At 38.9% G+C, this 17,906-nt stretch overlaps 1 protein-coding gene across 1 annotated transcript in view; it reads left to right on the plus strand.

The window, feature by feature from the left end:
- The window catches only part of C6H12orf4 (chromosome 6 C12orf4 homolog), a 279,225-nt gene that overhangs the window by 25,534 nt on the left and 235,785 nt on the right, over positions 1-17,906 (plus strand). Inside the window, exons 3-7 of the mRNA XM_053718742.1 lie at positions 12,239-12,384; positions 12,607-12,788; positions 14,193-14,292; positions 14,452-14,573; positions 15,382-15,488. Of these exons, the coding sequence (XP_053574717.1) occupies positions 12,239-12,384; positions 12,607-12,788; positions 14,193-14,292; positions 14,452-14,573; positions 15,382-15,488 (657 nt within the window). The remainder of the gene's footprint in view (positions 1-12,238; positions 12,385-12,606; positions 12,789-14,192; positions 14,293-14,451; positions 14,574-15,381; positions 15,489-17,906) is intronic.

The following is a 17,906-nucleotide window of genomic DNA, read 5'->3' on the forward strand; positions in this document are numbered from 1 at the left end:
GGAATCATGTTTTAGGAAGTTTGTCTTACCTGGGGTATAGTCTTTTTCCAATTTGACTTGTTTTTTCTTTGAAAACTTGCGGACAAATTAGGCTTGCAAGGGCGCAAAATGCTGTTATTTATTGCGTCATTGTTGGCGCAAGAATTTTTTGGTCGCAAATGTGCGTCCTTAATGGCGCAAGTTCGTCATTTCCTGCGTCTTAGTTGACGCCGGATTGTTTGACGCAATTTTTTTTTCATTTTATCTCACTTCCTATATGCTCCTTGCCTTCTTTATGCTCAGATGGCTATTCTATTTGTTTTTTTGTCAATTTTAGCATTTGCATTTTTCCCCATTCCTGAAACTGCTATATGTGGAAATAATATATTTTTGTTTAAATGTTATTTTTTCTTTTACATTTTACAAGATGTCTCAATCTGATCCTGTCTCAGAAGCTGTTGTAGGAACCATGCTGCCAGAACACAGTTCTACCAAAGCTAAGTGTATCTGTTGTAAGTAACCAATGGTAAGAGCGCTAACAAATAATTGTGCAAAACAACCTGGTAGTTTCAATACTAATGTTTATTTAAATATATGAAACACAATGTGCAAACAATGCAAACATAGTTGCAACCTCTACACAGAGTGATTAATCACAGCTGTATTAGCAGTACAAACACTTGAGAATGTGTTGCAAGTGAATTGTATCCTAATACATCAATGCCTACTTGCAAAATTATGATGTATCAATACAGTGCAAAGGAACTAGATATGATGTTATAATGTATCACAATAAAAACAAATACATACAAAATAAAAATATATGTCAATAAAAATGAGCAAATGTTAACAGCAAGTCACAACCTACTGGTCTGGCCAGACAACTCAAACAATATACTCACTACGTGTTTCTGAGTCCCGCCCCTTCATCAGGTGTCTATTTTTGTTTAAATGTTATTTTTTCTTTTACATTTTACAAGATGTCTCAATCTGATCCTGTCTCAGAAGCTGCTGTAGGAACCCTGCTGCCTGAACACAGTTCTACCAAAGCTAAGTGTATCTGTTGTAAACTAGTAGAGATTATATCTCCAGCTGTAGTATGTAACAGTTGTCATGATAAGCCTTTACATGCAGAAAAGGTTTCTATTAGTGCTAGTACAGTATCTGTTGTTCCTTCATCATCTAAAGTACATGATATCCCTGTTGATATGAAAAATGATATTGCTTATGCGATACAGATGGCTATGAATGCTATACCACCTTCAAATAGACGTAAAAGGTCTTTTAAAACTTCTCATAATTCTGATGAAATTTGTAATGACCGACAACATACTAATATTTCCACCTCTGATGAGGATCTCTCTGATTCAGAAGATCCTACTTCAGACATTGACACTGATAAATCAACTTATCTTTTTAAGATTGAGTATATTCGTTCTTTGTTAAAAGAAGTGTTGATAACTTTGGATATTGAGGAGTCTGGACCTCTTGATAATAAATCCAGTAAACGTTTAAATTATGTCTATAAACCTCCTGTGACTACTCCTGAGTTTTTCCTGTTCCTGATGCTATTTCTGATGTGATTGCTAAGGAATGGTCTAAGCGTGTTACTTTTGTGACGACTTCAAGGTTTAAAAAGTTATATCCTTTGCCAGTGGCTGTTAGAATTTTGGGAAAAAGTCCTAAGGCTGATGGGGCTATTTCTACTCTTGCTAAGCATACTACTATTCCTATGGAAGATAGTACTTCTTTTAAGGATCCTTTAGATAAGAAAATTGAATCTTATCTAAGTAAAGCTTATTTACATTCTGGCTGTATTCTCAGACCTGCCATTTCTATGGCTGATGTTGCGGTTGCATCAACTTTTTGGTTGGATAGCTTAGCACATCGGGAAAAAGATTCTGATTTGCATATTTTTGATATCATCAAGATTTATGTTAAATCTATGTCTTTGACTATTTTAGCTAGAAGAGCTTTATGGCTCAAATCATGGAATGCTGACATGGTATCTAAATCTAGGTTACTATTTCTATCATTCCAGGGTAATAATTTGTTTGATTCCCAGTTGGATTTGATTATTTCCACTGTTACTGGGGAGAAGGGAGTTTTTTTGCCCCAAGATAAAATGTCTAAGGGTAAATCTAAAGCTTCTAATCGGTTTCGTTCCTTTCGTCAGATTAGAGAACAGAAAACCACTCCTTCCCCTAAGGACTCTGGTTCCAATTGGAAGCCATCTTCCAGTTGGAATAAATCCAAGCCATATAAGAAACCAAAGCCAGCCCCCAAGACTGCATGAAGGTGCGGCCCTCAATCCAGTTCTGCTGGTGGGGGGGCAGGTTTAAATTATTTCAAGACATTTGGGCAGGTTCCATTCAGAATCATTGGATTCAGAATATTGTCTCTCAGGGGTATCAAATAGGTTTCAGAATAAGACCTCTTGTGAGAAGCTTTTTTCTCTCTCACGTTCCAACAAATCCTGTGAAAGCTCAGACCTTTCTGAAGTGTGTTTCAGATCTAGAGCTTTCAGGGGTAATTGTACCAGTTCCACTTCTGGAACAGGGTCTGGGTTTTTATTCAAATCTATTTATTGTCCCGAAGAAGGAAAATTCTTTCAGACCACTTCTGGATCTGAAGTTTTTGAATCAATTTGTAAGGGTCCCAACTTTCAAGATGGTGACTATAAGGACTATTCTGCATTTTGTTCCACAAGGTCATTACATGTCCTCCATAGACTTACAGGATGCATATCTTCACATTCCGATTCATCTAGACCACTATCGGTTTCTGATATTCTCTTTTCTAGATAAGCATTACCAATTTGTTGCTCTTCCATTTGGCCTAGCAATAGCTCCAAGAATCTTTTTGAAGGTTCTCAGTGCCCTTCTATCTGTAATCAGAGAGCAGGGTATTGCGGTGTTTCCTTATTTTTTCATTTAGCAGAATCTCACACAAATCAACTTGTGTTGTTTTTTCAAAAACATGGTTGGAGGATTAATTTACCAAAGAGTTTCTTGACTCCTCAGACAAGGGTCACCTTTTTAGGTTTCCAGATAGATTCAATGTCCATGACTCTGTCTTTAACAGACAAGAGACAAATGAAATTGGTTTCTGCCTGTCGAAACTTTCAATCTCGATCATTCGCTTCAGTGGCTATATGCATGGAAGTTTTAGGTCTCATGACTGCAGCTTCGGACGCGATCCCCTTTGCTAGTTTTCATATGAGACCTCTGCAGCTTTGCATGCTGAATCAACGGTGCAGGGATTATACTTGGATATTACAATTGATATACTTAAATCCCAACATTCAACTCTCTCTGTCCTGGTGGTTGGACCATCATCAGATTATTCAAGGGGTCTCTTTTGTTCGTCCTTCCTGGACTGTGATTTTAACAGATGCAAGTCTCACAGGTTGGGGAGCTGTCTGGGGGTCTGACAGCACAAGCAGTTTGGAATCCTCAAGAGGCGAGGTTATCAATCAATATTTTAGAACTCCATGCTATTTTCAGGGCTCTTCAGGCTTGGCCTCTATTTAAAGAGAGAATCATTCATTCATTTTCAGACAGACAATATCACAACTGTGGCATATGTCAATCATCAGGGGGGGACTCGCAGTCCTTTAGCGATGAAAGAAGTATCTCGGATACATATCCCAGGTGTAGACAATTGGGAAGCGGATTATCTCAGTCGTCAGTCTTTACATCCAGGGGAGTGCTCTCTCCATCCAGATGTATTTTGTCAGATTGTACAGATCTGATGGCTTCCCATCTAAACAAGAAGCTTCCCAGGTACCTTTCAAGGTCCAGGGATCCTCAGGCGGAGATGGTGGATGCATTAGCAGTTTCTTGGTTTTACCAACCTGCTTAAATTTTTCTGCCTCTAGTTCTTCTTCCAAGGGTGATCTCCAAGATCATAATGGAACAATCGCATGTGTTTCTGATAGCACCAGCATGGCCTCACAGGTTTTGGTATGCAGTTCTTGTCTGGATGTCCAGTTGCCAACCTTGGCCACATCCTTTAAGACCAGGCCTTCTGTCTCAAGGGCCGTTTTTCCATCAGGATCTCAAATCGCTAAATTTAAAGGTATGGAAATTGAACGCTTAGTCATAGAGATTTCTCTGACTCAGTGATTAATACTATGCTACAGGCTCGTAGGTCTTTTTCAAGGAAAGATTTATTATCGGGTTTTGAAAACCTATATTTCATGGTGTTTTTCTCATAAATTCTCTTGGCATTCTTTTAGAATTCCTATAATGTTACAGTTTATTCAGGATGGTTTGGTTAAAGGTGCATTTACTTTGAAGGGACAAATCTCTGCTCTTTCTGTTTTATTTCATAGAAAGATTGCTAAACTTCCTGATATTCACTGTTTTGTTCAGGCTTTGGTTTGTATCAAGCCTGTTGTTAAATCAATCTCTCCTCCTTGGAGTCTTAATTTGGTTTTGAAGGCTTTGCAGGCTTATCCTTTTATACCTATGCATTATTTGGATATTAAACTACTTTCATGGAAAGTGTTGTTTCTTTTGGCTATCTCTTCAGCTAGAAGAGTTTCTGAATTGTCTGCTCTCTCTTGTGAGTCTCCTTTTCTGATTTTCCATCAGGATAAGGCTGTTTTGCAGACTTCGCTTACATTTCTTTCTAAGGTTGTGAATTCTAACAACATTAGTAGGGAAATTGTTGTTTCTTCCTTGTGTCCTAATCCTAAAAATAATCTTAAAAGATCTTTACATTTTTTGGATGTTGTAAGAGCTTTGAAATATTATGTTGAAGCTATTAAAGATATCAGGAAGACTTCTAGTCTATTTCTTGTTTTTTTCTGGTCCTAGGAAAGGTCAGAAAGCATCTGCCATTTATTTGGCATCTTGGTTAAAACTTTTGATTCACTAGGCTTATTTGGAGGCGGGACAGTCTCCGCCTCAGAGAATTACAACTCATTCTACTAGATCAGTCGCCAATTCTTGGGCTTTTAAGAATGAAGCTTCGGTTGATCAGATTTGCAAAGCAGCAACTTGGTCTTCTTTGCATACAGTACATTTACTAAACTTTATTTGCTTCTTCTGAAGCAGTCTTTGGTAGAAAAGTTATTCAGGCAGCTGTCTCAGTTTGATTCTTCTGCTTATGATTTACGTTTTTTTCTTGAAATTTATGTGAAATTCATGAGAGACTTATTTTTTTGTGGATATTAATTTTTTCAGCGGAATTGGCTGTTTTTATTTTATCCCTCCCTTTCTAGTGACTCTTCTTTGGTCTTTCACATCTTGGGTATTTCTATCCCATACGTCACTAGCTCATGGACTCTTGCCAATTACATGAAATAAAACATAATTTATGTAAGAACTTACCTGATAAATTAATTTCTTTTATATTGGCAAGAGTCCATGAGGCCCACCCTTTTTTTTTGGTGGTTATGATTTTGTATAAAAGCACAATTTTATTTTCAGTTCCTCTTTTTGTATGCTTTTTTACTCCTTATTTTATCACCCCACTACTTGGCTATTCGTTAAACTGAATTGTGGGTGTGGTGAGGGGTGTATTGGGATATACAATCCTGGTAGGATTGTATATCCCATACGTCACTAGCTCATCGACTCTTGCCAATATGAAAGAAATTAATTTATCAGGTAAGTTCTTACATAAATTATGTTTTCTAGCCAGGGTAAGATATGCCTTAAAGTGATTATAACGTTTCATAAATAAGTGCCGGTATCTAAAACAGACCGGCTGATCCTCTGCCTGCATCTCCTGTTGTAATTAGCACAGCGATGACGAATCTGGCTTCCTCCAATTGTTGCGTTCCCCCTTTGGCGTCCAGCTCGTGAGGCCACGCAATGATTGGAGGAATCCGGATTCATCATCAATTTGCTAACTACAGCAGGAGCTGTGGGCGGAGGATCAGCGCTTAGTTTTCTATAAAGAAAGGTAAGTATTTTAAAAATGAAACTTCAATATAAAGTTTAATAAATGAAAGTTTTTCTCTTGTAAGGTGTATCCAGTCCACGGATCATCCATTACTTGTGGGATATTCTCCTTCCCAACAGGAAGTTGCAAGAGGATCACCCACAGCAGAGCTGCTATATAGCTCCTCCCCTAACTGCCATATCCAGTCATTCTCTTGCAACTCTCAACAAGCATGGAGGTAGTAAGAGGAAAGTGGTGAAATGTAGCTGTTATCTTGCTTCAATCAAAAGTTTGTTATTTTTAAATGGTACCGGAGTTGTACTATTTTGTCCCAGGCAGAAAAATAGAAGAATCTGCCTGTGATTTCTATGATCTTAGCAGGTTGTAACTAAGATCCATTGCTGTTCTCACACATGACTGAAGAGAGTGGTAACTTCAGCGGGGGAATGGCGTGCAGGTTATCCTGCTATGAGGTATGTGCAGTTAAGATTTTTTCTAGAAGATGTGAATGCTAGAAAATGCTGCTGATACCAAATTTATGTAAGGTAAGCCTGAATACAGTGATTTAATAGCAACTGGTATCATGCTTACTTTCTGAGGTAATACTCTTTTATATTTACAATATAAAACGTTTGCTGGCATGTTTAAACGTTTTTATATATACTTTGGTGATAAAACTTTATTGGGGCCTAGTTTTTTCCACATGGCTGGCTTAAATTTGCCTAGAAACAGTTTCCTGAGGCTTTCCACTGTGTTACTATGAGTGGGAGGGGCCTAATTTAGCGCTTTTTTGCGCAGTAACTTTTACAGACTGAGACATCCAGCTTCCTCCAGGAGTCCCCTGAATGCTATAGGACATCTCTAAAGGGCTCTTAAGCTTTCCAAAATCGTTTGTTGGGGAAGGTAGGCCCACAGCAAGGCTGTGGCAGTTGGTGTGACTGTTAAAAAACGTTTATATCGTTTTTTTTATCTGTTTTTTGAACTAAGGGGTTAATCATCCATTTGCAAGTGGGTGCAATGCTCTGTTAGCTTATTATACACACTGTAAAAATTTCGTTTGATTTACTGCCTTTTTTCACTGTTTTTCAAATTCTGACAAAATTTGTTTGTCTTAAAGGCACAGTACCGTTTCTTATATTTGCTTGTTAACTTGATTTAAAGTGTTTTCCAAGCTTGCTAGTCTCATTGCTAGTCTGTACAAACATAGAGGAAACTCTTTGTTCATTATGTTTAATAGCCATGGTGGAACCCCCTCTTAGAATGTGTACCAAATTTACTGATTTCACTTTAAGCAATAAAGATCATATTCTGTCTTTAAAAAAGTTATCACCAGAGGAATCTGACGAGGGGGAAGTTATGCCGACTAACTCTCCCCACGTGTCAGATCCTTTGACTCCCGCTCAAGGGACTCACGCTCAAGTACATCCAGGGGGCCCATAGCGTTTACTTTACAAGACATGGCGGCAGTCATGGATAATACACTGTCAGCGGTATTAGCCAGACTACCTGAATTTAGAGGAAAGCGAGATAGCTCTGGAGTTAGAGGAAATACAGAGTATACTGACGCTTTAAGAGCTATGTCTGATACTGCCACACAATATGCAGAAGCTGAAGAAGGAGAGCTTCTTTCTGTGGGTGATGTTTCTGACTCAGGGAAGATGATGCAACCTGATTCTGATATTTCTACATTTAAATTTAAGCTTGAACACCTCCGCATGTTACTCAGGGAGGTTTTAGCTGCTCTGAATGACTGTGATACAATTGCAGTGCCAGAGAAATTGTGTAGACTGGATAAATACTATTCAGTGCCGGTGTGCACTGATGTTTTTCCAATACCTAAAAGGTTTACAGAAATTATTACTAAGGAATGGGATAGACCAGTTGTGCCGTTCTCTCCCCCTCCTATTTTTAGAAAAATGTTTACTCTAGCAAAGCGTACTACTATCCCTGTCGAGGACAGTTGTGCTTTCTTAGATCCAATGGATAAAAAGTTAGAGGGTTACCTTAAGAAAATGTTTATTCAACAAGGTTTTATCCTACAGCCCCTTGCATGCATTGCTCCTGTCACTGCTGCTGCGGCGTTCTGGTTTGAGTCTCTGGAAGAGGCTTTACAGGTAGCGACTCCATTGGATGACATACTTGACAAACTTAGAGCACTTAAGCTAGCCAATTCTTTTGTTACTGATGCCATTGTTCATTTGACTAAACTAACGGCTAAGAATTCTGGTTTTGCTATCCAGGCGCGCAGAGCGCTATGGCTTAAATCATGGTCAGCTGACGTTACTTCAAAGGCTAAGCTGCTTAACATTCACTTCAAGGGGCAGACCCTATTCGGGCCTGGTTTGAAGGAGATTATTGCTGATATAACTGGAGGAAAAGGTCATGCCCTTCCTCAGGATAGGTCCAAATCAAGGGCCAAACAGTCTAATTTTCGTGCCTTTCGAAACTTCAAGGCAAGTGCGGCATCAACTTCCTCTAATGCAAAACAAGAGGGAACTTTTGCTCAGTCCAAGACGGTCTAGAGACCTAACCAGGCCTGGAACAAAGGTAAGCAGGCCAAAAAGCCTGCTGCTGCCTCTAAGACAGCATGAAGGAACGGCCTCCTATCCGGTAATGGATCTAGTAGGGGGCAGACTTTCGCTCTTCGCCCAGGCGTGGGCAAGAGATGTCCAGGATCCCTGGGCGTTGGAAATTATATCCCAGGGATATCTTCTGGACTTCAAGGCTTCCCCTCCAAAAGGGAGATTTCACCTTTCACAATTATCTGCAAACCAGATAAAGAGAGAGGCATTCTTACACTGTGTACAAGACCTCCTAGTTATGGGAGTGATCCATCCAGTTCCAAAGGAGGAACAGGGACAGGGATTTTACTCAAATCTGTTTGTGGTTCCCAAAAAAGAGGGAACCTTCAGACCAATTTTGGATCTAAAGATCTTAAACAAATTCCTCAGAGTTCCATCATTCAAGATGGAGACTATTCGTACCATCCTACCTATGATCCAGGAGGGTCAATACATGACTACAGTGGATTTAAAGGATGCTTATCTTCACATTCCGATACACAAAGATCATCATCGGTTTCTCAGGTTTGCCTTCCTAGACAGGCATTACCAGTTTGTAGCTCTTCCCTTTGGGTTAGCTACAGCCCCAAGAATTTTTACGAAGGTTCTGGGGTCGCTTCTGGCGGTCCTAAGGCCGCGGGGCATAGCAGTGGCCCCTTATTTAGACGAGATCCTGATTCAGGCGTCAAACTTCCAAATTGCCAAGTCTCATACGGACATAGTGTTGGCATTTCTGAGGTCGCATGGGTGGAAGGTGAATGAGGAAAAGAGTTCTCTATCCCCCCTCACAAGAGTTTCCTTCCTAGGGACTCTGATAGATTCTGTAGAAATGAAAATTTACCTGACGGAGTCCAGGTTATCAAAACTTCTAAATTCCTGCCATGTTCTTTATTCCATTCCTCGCCCTTCGGTGGCTCAGTGCATGGAAGTAATCGGCTTAATGGTAGCGGCAATGGACATAGTGCCGTTTGCACGCCTACATCTCAGACCGCTGCAACTCTGCATGCTCAGTCAGTGGAATGGGGATTACACAGATTTGTCCCCTCTACTAAATCTGGATCAAGAGACCAGGGATTCTCTTCTCTGGTGGCTATCTCGGGTCCATCTGTCCAAAGGTATGACCTTTCGCAGGCCAGATTGGACAATTGTAACGACAGATGCCAGCCTTCTAGGTTGGGGTGCAGTCTGGAACTCCCTGAAGGCTCAGGGATCGTGGACTCAGGAGGAGTCACTCCTTCCAATAAATATTCTGGAACTGAGAGCGATATTCAATGCTCTTCAGGCTTGGCCTCAGTTAGCAACTCTGAGGTTCTTCAGATTTCAGTCGGACAACATCACGACTGTGGCTTACATCAACCATCAAGGGGGAACAAGGAGTTCCCTAGCGATGTTAGAAGTCTCAAAGATAATTCGCTGGGCAGAGATTCACTCTTGCCACCTATCAGCTATCCGTATCCCAGGTGTAGAGAACTGGAAGGCAGATTTTCTAAGTCGTCAGACTTTTCATCCGGGGGAGTGGGAACTCCATCCGGAGGTGTTTGCACAATTGATTCATCGTTGGGGCAAACCAGAACTGGATCTCATGGCGTCTCGCCAGAACGCCAAGCTTCCTTGTTACGGATCCAGGTCCTGGGACCCCAAGGCAACGCTGATAGATGCTCTAGCAGCGCCTTGGTCCTTCAACCTGGCTTATGTGTTTCCACCGTTTCCTCTGCTCCCTCGTCTGATTGCCAAAATCAAGCAGGAGAGAGCATCGGTGATCTTTATAGCGCCTGCGTGGCCACGCAGGACTTGGTATGCAGATCTGGTGAACATGTCATCCTTTCCACCATGGACTCTGCCGCTGAGACAGGACCTTCTACTTCAAGGTCCTTTCAACCATCCAAATCTAATTTATCTGAGGCTGACTGCCTGGAGATTGAACGCTTGATTTTATCAAAGCGTGGTTTCTCCGAGTCAGTCATTGATACCTTAATTCAGGCACGAAAGCCTGTCACCAGGAAGATCTATCATAAGATATGGCGTAAATATCTTTATTGGTGTGAATCCAAGGGCTACTCATGGAGTAAGGTCAGGATTCCCAGGATATTATCTTTTCTCCAAGAAGGATTGGAGAAAGGATTGTCAGCTAGTTCCTTAAAGGGACAGATTTCTGCACTATCTATTCTTTTGCACAAACGTCTGGCGGATGTCCCAGACGTTCAGGCATTTTGTCAGGCTTTAGTTAGAATCAAGCCTGTGTTTAAACCTGTTGCTCCACCTTGGAGCTTAAATTTGGTTCTTAAAGTTCTTCAGGGGGTTCCGTTTGAACCTCTTCATTCCATAGATATCAAACTTTTATCTTGGAAAGTTCTTTTTTTGGTAGCTATTTCCTTGGCTCGTAGAGTTTCCGAGTTATCTGCCTTACAATGTGATTCTCCTTATCTGATCTTCCATGCAGATAAGGTAGTTCTGCGTACCAAACCTGGGTTTTTACCTAAGGTGGTATCTAATAAGAATATCAATCAAGAGATTGTTGTTCCGTCTTTGTGTCCTAATCCTTCTTCAAAGAAGGAACGTCTATTACACAATCTGGACGTGGTTCGTGCTTTAAAGTTTTACTTACAAAGCTACTAAAGATTTTCGTCAAACATCTGCTTTGTTTGTTGTCTACTCTGGACAGAGGAGAGGTCAAAAGGCTTCGGCAACCTCTCTTTCTTTTTGGCTAAGAAGCATAATCCGCTTAGCCTATGAGACTGCTGGCCAGCAGCCTCCAGAAAGGATTACAGCTCATTCTACTAGAGCTGTGGCTTCCACATGGGCCTTTAAAAATGAGGCTTCTGTTGAACAGATTTGCAAGGCGGCGACTTGGTCTTCGCTTCATACTTTTTCAAAATTCTACAAATTTGATACTTTTGCTTCTTCGGAGGCTATTTTTGGGAGAAAGGTTTTACAGGCAGTGGTACCTTCCGTTTAAGTACCTGCCTTGTCCCTCCCTTCATCCGTGTACTTTAGCTTTGGTATTGGTATCCCACAAGTAATGGATGATCCGTGGACTGGATACACCTTACAAGAGAAAACATAATTTATGTTTACCTGATAAATTTATTTCTCTTGTGGTGTATCCAGTCCACGGCCCGCCCTGTCATTTAAGGCAGGTATTTTTTAATTTTAAACTACAGTCACCACTGCACCCTATGGTTTCTCCTTTCTCTGCTTGTTTTCGGTCGAATCACTGGATATGGCAGTTAGGGGAGGAGCTATATAGCAGCTCTGCTGTGGGTGATCCTCTTGCAACTTCCTGTTGGGAAGGAGAATATCCCACAAGTAATGGATGATCCGTGGACTTGATACACCACAAGAGAAATAAATTTATCAGGTAAGCATAAATTATGTTTTTTAGATACTGGGCATTTATTCATTAAACTTTACATTCACTTTAAAAGGACACATGTCAAAATTAAACTTTCATGATTCAGAAAAGAGCATTCAATTTTTTTAGAGATGTTTTTAATTTACTTTTTGTTATCACATTTACTTTGTTTTATGTATCCTTTGTTGAAAAGCACTACCTAGGTTGGATCAGGAGCAGCGATGCACTTCTGGTAGCTAGCTAGTAATTGGTGGCTGCGTACATATGCCTCTTGCCATTGGATCACCAGATGTGTTCAGTTAGCTCCCAGTATTGCATTGTTGCTCTGGAGCTGACTTTAACTATGTATTTAATCCCTTTCAGCACTTTTATTTATAAATAAAATATATCATTCACATCTCCATTTAATATTTGAGGATCTGAAATTAAATTAGTTTAATTCTTTAAACAGATTTAAAAAAATCTCTGTGTCAGTTTGTGGAGGAAGAAACCATAAAAGATTTTGACCGAGAAGCTGAGCAGGCGCTTGAAGCTGTAAAGTCATCTTCAGTGGATGTAGAACAGTTGGCCAACACATGGATGAAATCTTATAAAGAGGTGAGAAAGCTACTATTCACTGTACTCAATGGTAAGTACATCAGATATTTTTATATGTACTTCAGTTATTAAAAGTCTTTATTTTTAACTGACTGTGTAAGAGTAAAATGAGTACTTTGGTTGGTATTTTTTGGAAGATTTATGGTTTACTGCGCTATCATGTATGTGATTTGGAGTTTGTACTTATTGTTTTTACATCAAATGCCATGTTCTCTTCCTAAGACCACGCTAGAGCATGCACGGCCAGAAGAACCAAACTGGGATGAAGATTTTGCTGATATTTATCATGATTTGATTCATTCACCAGCTTCTGAAACTCTCTTGAACCTTGAACACAATTACTTTGTCAGCATATCTGAACTGTTATGTGAAAGGGACATTGAGCTTAAAAAATTACGAGAGAGGTATGTTATGTGCAGCATTCATTTATGTGCAGGCTGCATACTTCTGTATGTGGTGAGGAGTAAAATGACTAATATGTATTTGTAGCTATTATTTTTTTTGGTAATTATTTAAGGTGTTTTTCATTTGAAATCTGTTCTGCTTGCTATGTCCCTTTTAAAGGATCATGGAAGTAAAAATGAGACTTTAAAGGGACAGTCTACTTCAGAATTGCTATTGTTTAAAAAGATAGATAACCCCTTTATTTCCCGTTCCTCAGTTTTGTATAACCAACACGGTTATATTAATACATTTTTTTACCTCTGCAGGCTGACCCCTTATATAAAGCTAAAGTTAACTACTTCATAATGCCACCCAGTTGGCAAAATGTTTCATGGAGAAACACTGAGTTTTGCTATCAAAATGACCTCTTTCTCTTGGTGTGGAATCTTAGCTCCTTTCAGTGAGAACATAATGAGGTAGGCTCAGGAGCATTTTACGTATCTGCTCTATATGTCAGCAGTAGTTATGAATTAAAAGTGTGCAAAATACATGCACTATCCTGAGCCTCAAAGGGACACTGAACCCAAATTTTTTATTTCGTGATTCAGATAGAGCATGACATTTTAAGCAACTTGCTAATTTACTCCTATTATCAGATTTTCTTAATTCTCTTGGTATCTTTATTTGAAATGCAAGAATGTAAGTGTAGATGTCAGCCCATTTTTGGTGAGCAACCTGGGTTGTTCTTGCTGATTGGTGGATAAATTCATCCACCAATAAAAAAGTGCTGTCCAGAGTGCTAAACCCAAAAAAAAGCTTAGATGCCTTCTTTTTCAAATAAAGATAGCAAGAGAATGAAAAAAAATGATAATAGGAGTAAAGTAGAAAGTTGCTTAAAATATCATGCTCTATCTGAATCACGAAAGAAAAAAATTGGGTTCAGTGTCCCTTTAACTCTGTATGTTCTCATGGGTAAAGAGGTACATTGATGGTAGACTTAGGAGTGTGGTGGTGTCTGCTGTATATGATCATTCTGAATCATGTAAATTTAATTTTGATTTTCATGTCCCTTTAAATTTTACAGTTGTTACCTAAACTGTTATGTAGGTAATTTGTGGGAACTAGTTACACCTTTTTTAATGATAAAATTATGAACTAATTTAACTGATTATATTTATGAGGTAAACAGTAGATCTGCAAATATATACAAAAGTGGGAATTGAGAAGAGATGCTATGTTGAATTGATAATTTTACGCTCTGACATAATGGAGAAAGGAAGACGAAAGTTGGAGGAAGAAAGCAGAACTTGGGTAGTGCAATAGAATGTGTAATTGTTTATTTGCTTTTTTATAATTGTTTATTACTAAAAACAAAACCCACATTTCTTTTTACCACATTTTAATTTTACGCTTTATTTTCATAGGCAGGGTACAGAAATGAACAAAGTAATGCAGGAACTGGGAAAATCTCTAACTGATCAAGATGTCAATGCAGTTGCTGCCCAACATTTTGATTCTCAACAGGTGATTAAAGAACATTAACATAAATAGAACCATTTAGATTTGTTTGTACATAGAATTACAAGGTATAAATGTAGCTATGCAGGAGAGTTTCTGTTGCATTGTTATTTTAAAAAACTGTGAATATTGTATAATACATGAACACATATGATGCATTTATAGATTCTTGAAAATAAATGGAACACAGAGTTGAAACAATTGTCTACCATTCAAAAACAAGAATACCAGGAGTGGGTGATAAAGTTGCATCAGGATCTTAAGAACCCCAACAACAGTTTTATTAGGTATGTGCAAATCAAAAACATATGTATTTGTGTGCGCTACTTAATACAGTTAACCTTTGTCTGTTTTTTTCATAAAATATAACCCTGAGTACGGAATTTGGCGACGCTATACAAATAAATGATAATAATAATTTAAATACTTAAATTACATTTATCAAGCAACAAAGGCTGCTTTAAAGTCCTTGCATTGTAGATTTGCTCATGTGAGCCTGATTATCTCAAGAAATCGCAAGTCCGATGCTTCTTAACCTCTCTGCCACATCAGAGGTGGCTCAGTTAGATCACTTGATCGGGGTGATTGAAAGGCAAGAACTTCATTGTGCAATAATAAATGCTAGCCGTGTTCCTATGGTGACATTAAATAAAGTCACTAGGGTGCTCTGAGTTTTTAAGGAACTGGAATCTACTTTTTTTTTGTAAAGTTTATTAGTCTAATGTGCTTGCCAAATGTAAGGCAGTAGTGTTTGTGTGCTATAAAGGTTTTATTTGCGCAGAATATTTTTACCACACTAAGGTCTTATCACTATCTATTGTGGAGAAGCAGCGACATCATACAACAGTTATGTTACTTACTGGTCCGTACTGAACGATCTCCCAATATGTCCCAATCTGTCCTTTGGGCACACATGATAAAGGGCATGTCTCTGATTGTGATGCTTTGTCACATGGTTTGTTGATCCTCTGTATATCCCATTTTTCATACTTTACCTGTGGTTATGAAACCAAAATCTTTTTATTTTTTATTTTCTTTCAATTTATTGGCAGGCAAGTTCTTACTAATGTGAGCTTGTTTTTGCACATCCTCTAGTGAAGAAATTAAAGTACAACCAAGTCGTCTACATGAGTCAGCAGATTCCAGTTTAGGAGTTTATGAAGAACATCGGCAACTAGAAGAAAGCTTTACAATTCATTTAGGTAAAGAAGCATTTATAATAAAAAGTTGTTGTATTATTAAAATAACAGTGCACTTTGTAAATAAACAAACCTCATGATTTACTACATTCCTGGTGATAAAACTCCACAAAACAAAAATGTTGAAACATGAAACAAAATAGTGTCAAGGACTTGTGTCAATGTTTTTTCATAACAGTGTCAAAATGTGATTTATAACGATACTGTGACCCCGAAGTTCAATAACAATCCAGCAATAATGTTGTGTTAGAATAAAGGCTCTTCCTTTTATTTTCCACCATAAAAGGGACATTTCAGAAAATACTCAAATGCACATCGGTGAATTTCGATTAGAGGTATTTTTGCAATGCACATGTATTCGCAACAGAGATTCTTGTAAAACCTGTCACTGTTTAAGTGAGAGCTTTTATTGTGCACATGTAGATGGAGCACAAGTTGTATTATCAGTGTGTTTGCTCAGAGAGCCAGCGGTTCCTTGTATTTAACCAATGATTACTTAGTTCAGGGATCGACAAATCTGTTTATAATGTAGGAGCCAGTAAGAATATTTAGGAGCCGGAATTTTTTTTCAGCCAGACAGTGGTATCTGTAAATAGATCTATGGAGAATAACCCAAAAAGTTAGGACCCAGGGGTAATATTCTAGGAGCCAGTGGCTACCTGACTCCTGGGTTTGTCGAGCCCTGACTTAGTATATCCAAGGATAACAATTCCCCTCAGTTTTCCTTCTGAAAGTACTTATTTGTTATTAAACTCTTCCAAAATAATTTCATATGTATATACATTAAACACTTAAAGGACCAGTCAATACTGTAGATTTGCATAATCAACAAATGCAAGATAACAAGACAATGCAATAGCACTTAGTCTGAACTTTAAATGAGTAGTAGATTTTTTTTCTGACAATTTTAAAAGTTATGTCTATTTCCACTCCCCCTGTACCATGTGAAAGCCATCAGCCAATCACAAATGCATACATGTACCATGTGACAGCCATCAGCCAATCACAAATACATACACGTTTTATTCTGTGAATTCTTGCACATGCTCAGTAGGAGCTGGTGACTCAAAAAGTTTAAATATAAAAAGACTGTGCACATTTTGTTAATGGAAGTAAATTGGAAAGTTGTTTAAAATTGCATGCTCTATCTGAAAAATGAAAGTTTAAAATTGACTTGAGTGTCACTTTAAGATGTAGTACACCATTAGCTCTTTAAATGCTATCCCTGACTAAACTTTCCTTTCCAAAAATAATACAAACTTAATCTTGTGTTAAAATTGTTAACAGTAAATTCTTGCTTTAGAACATTTTGAAAACATAAATAGAATACATATATATGTGTGTGTTTCTGAGATCAGTCATTTTTAAAGGGATATGAATCCCAAAAAATTCCTTTTGTGATTCAGAGCATGCAATTTTAAAAAGTTTACAATTTACTTATTTTATCAAATTTGCTTTGTTCCCATGGAACAAAGCAAATGCCTTGATGGCTTGGCCTCAGCTGACTTTAGCCCAGTTTATCAGGTTCTGGTCAGACAACATAACCTCAGTGGCTTACATCAGCCACCAGGGGGGAACTCGGAGTTCCTTAGCCATGAAGGAGGCGGCTCGAATCATTCAGTGGGCGGAAGCTCACAATTGCTGTCTACCTGCCATCCACATCCCAGGAGTGGACAATTGGGAAGTGGATTTTCTAAGCAGACAGACTTTTCATCCCGGGGAGTGGAAACTCCATCCGGAAGTGTTCTCCAGTTTAACCATCAAGTGGGGATTACCGGAATTGGATTTGATGGCGTCTCGTCAGAACACCAAGCTTCCAAAGTACAGTTTGAGGTCAAGGGATAGATGCTCTTGCAGTTCCTTGGAACTTCAGGATGGAATACCTATTTCCTCCGTTTGCTCTCCTTCCACGAGTTATTGTTCGTATCAAGCAGGAGCGAGTATCTTTGATTCTAATAGCTCCGGCGTGGTATGCGTACCTTGTGGAAATGTCGTCTCTTTCACAGTGGAGACTACCCCTGAGGAAGGACCTTCTAATTCAAGGTCCCTTCCTTCATCCGAATCTCATTTTTCTGAAGCTGACTGCTTGGAGATTGAACGCTTAATTCTATTTAAGCCTGGTTTTTCTGAGTAGGTCATTGAGACCTTGATTCAGGCTCGTAAACGGTTACTAGAAAGATTTACCATAAGATATGGCGTAAATATCTTTATTGATGGGAATCCAAGGGCTATTCTTGGAGTAGGGTCAGGATTCCAAGAATTTTGTCTTTTCTCCAGGAAGGTTTGGAGAAAGGATTATCGGTCAGTACCCTGAAGGGTCAGATATCTGCTCTATCTATTTTGCTGCACAAGCGTCTGGCGGACGTTCCGGATGTGCAATCTTTTTGTCAGGCCTTGGTGCAAAAAATTGTATTGATTTAC

The sequence above is a fragment of the Bombina bombina genome, chromosome 6 (genome assembly GCF_027579735.1).
Source record: "Bombina bombina isolate aBomBom1 chromosome 6, aBomBom1.pri, whole genome shotgun sequence".
Taxonomy (NCBI): Eukaryota; Metazoa; Chordata; class Amphibia; order Anura; family Bombinatoridae; genus Bombina; species Bombina bombina.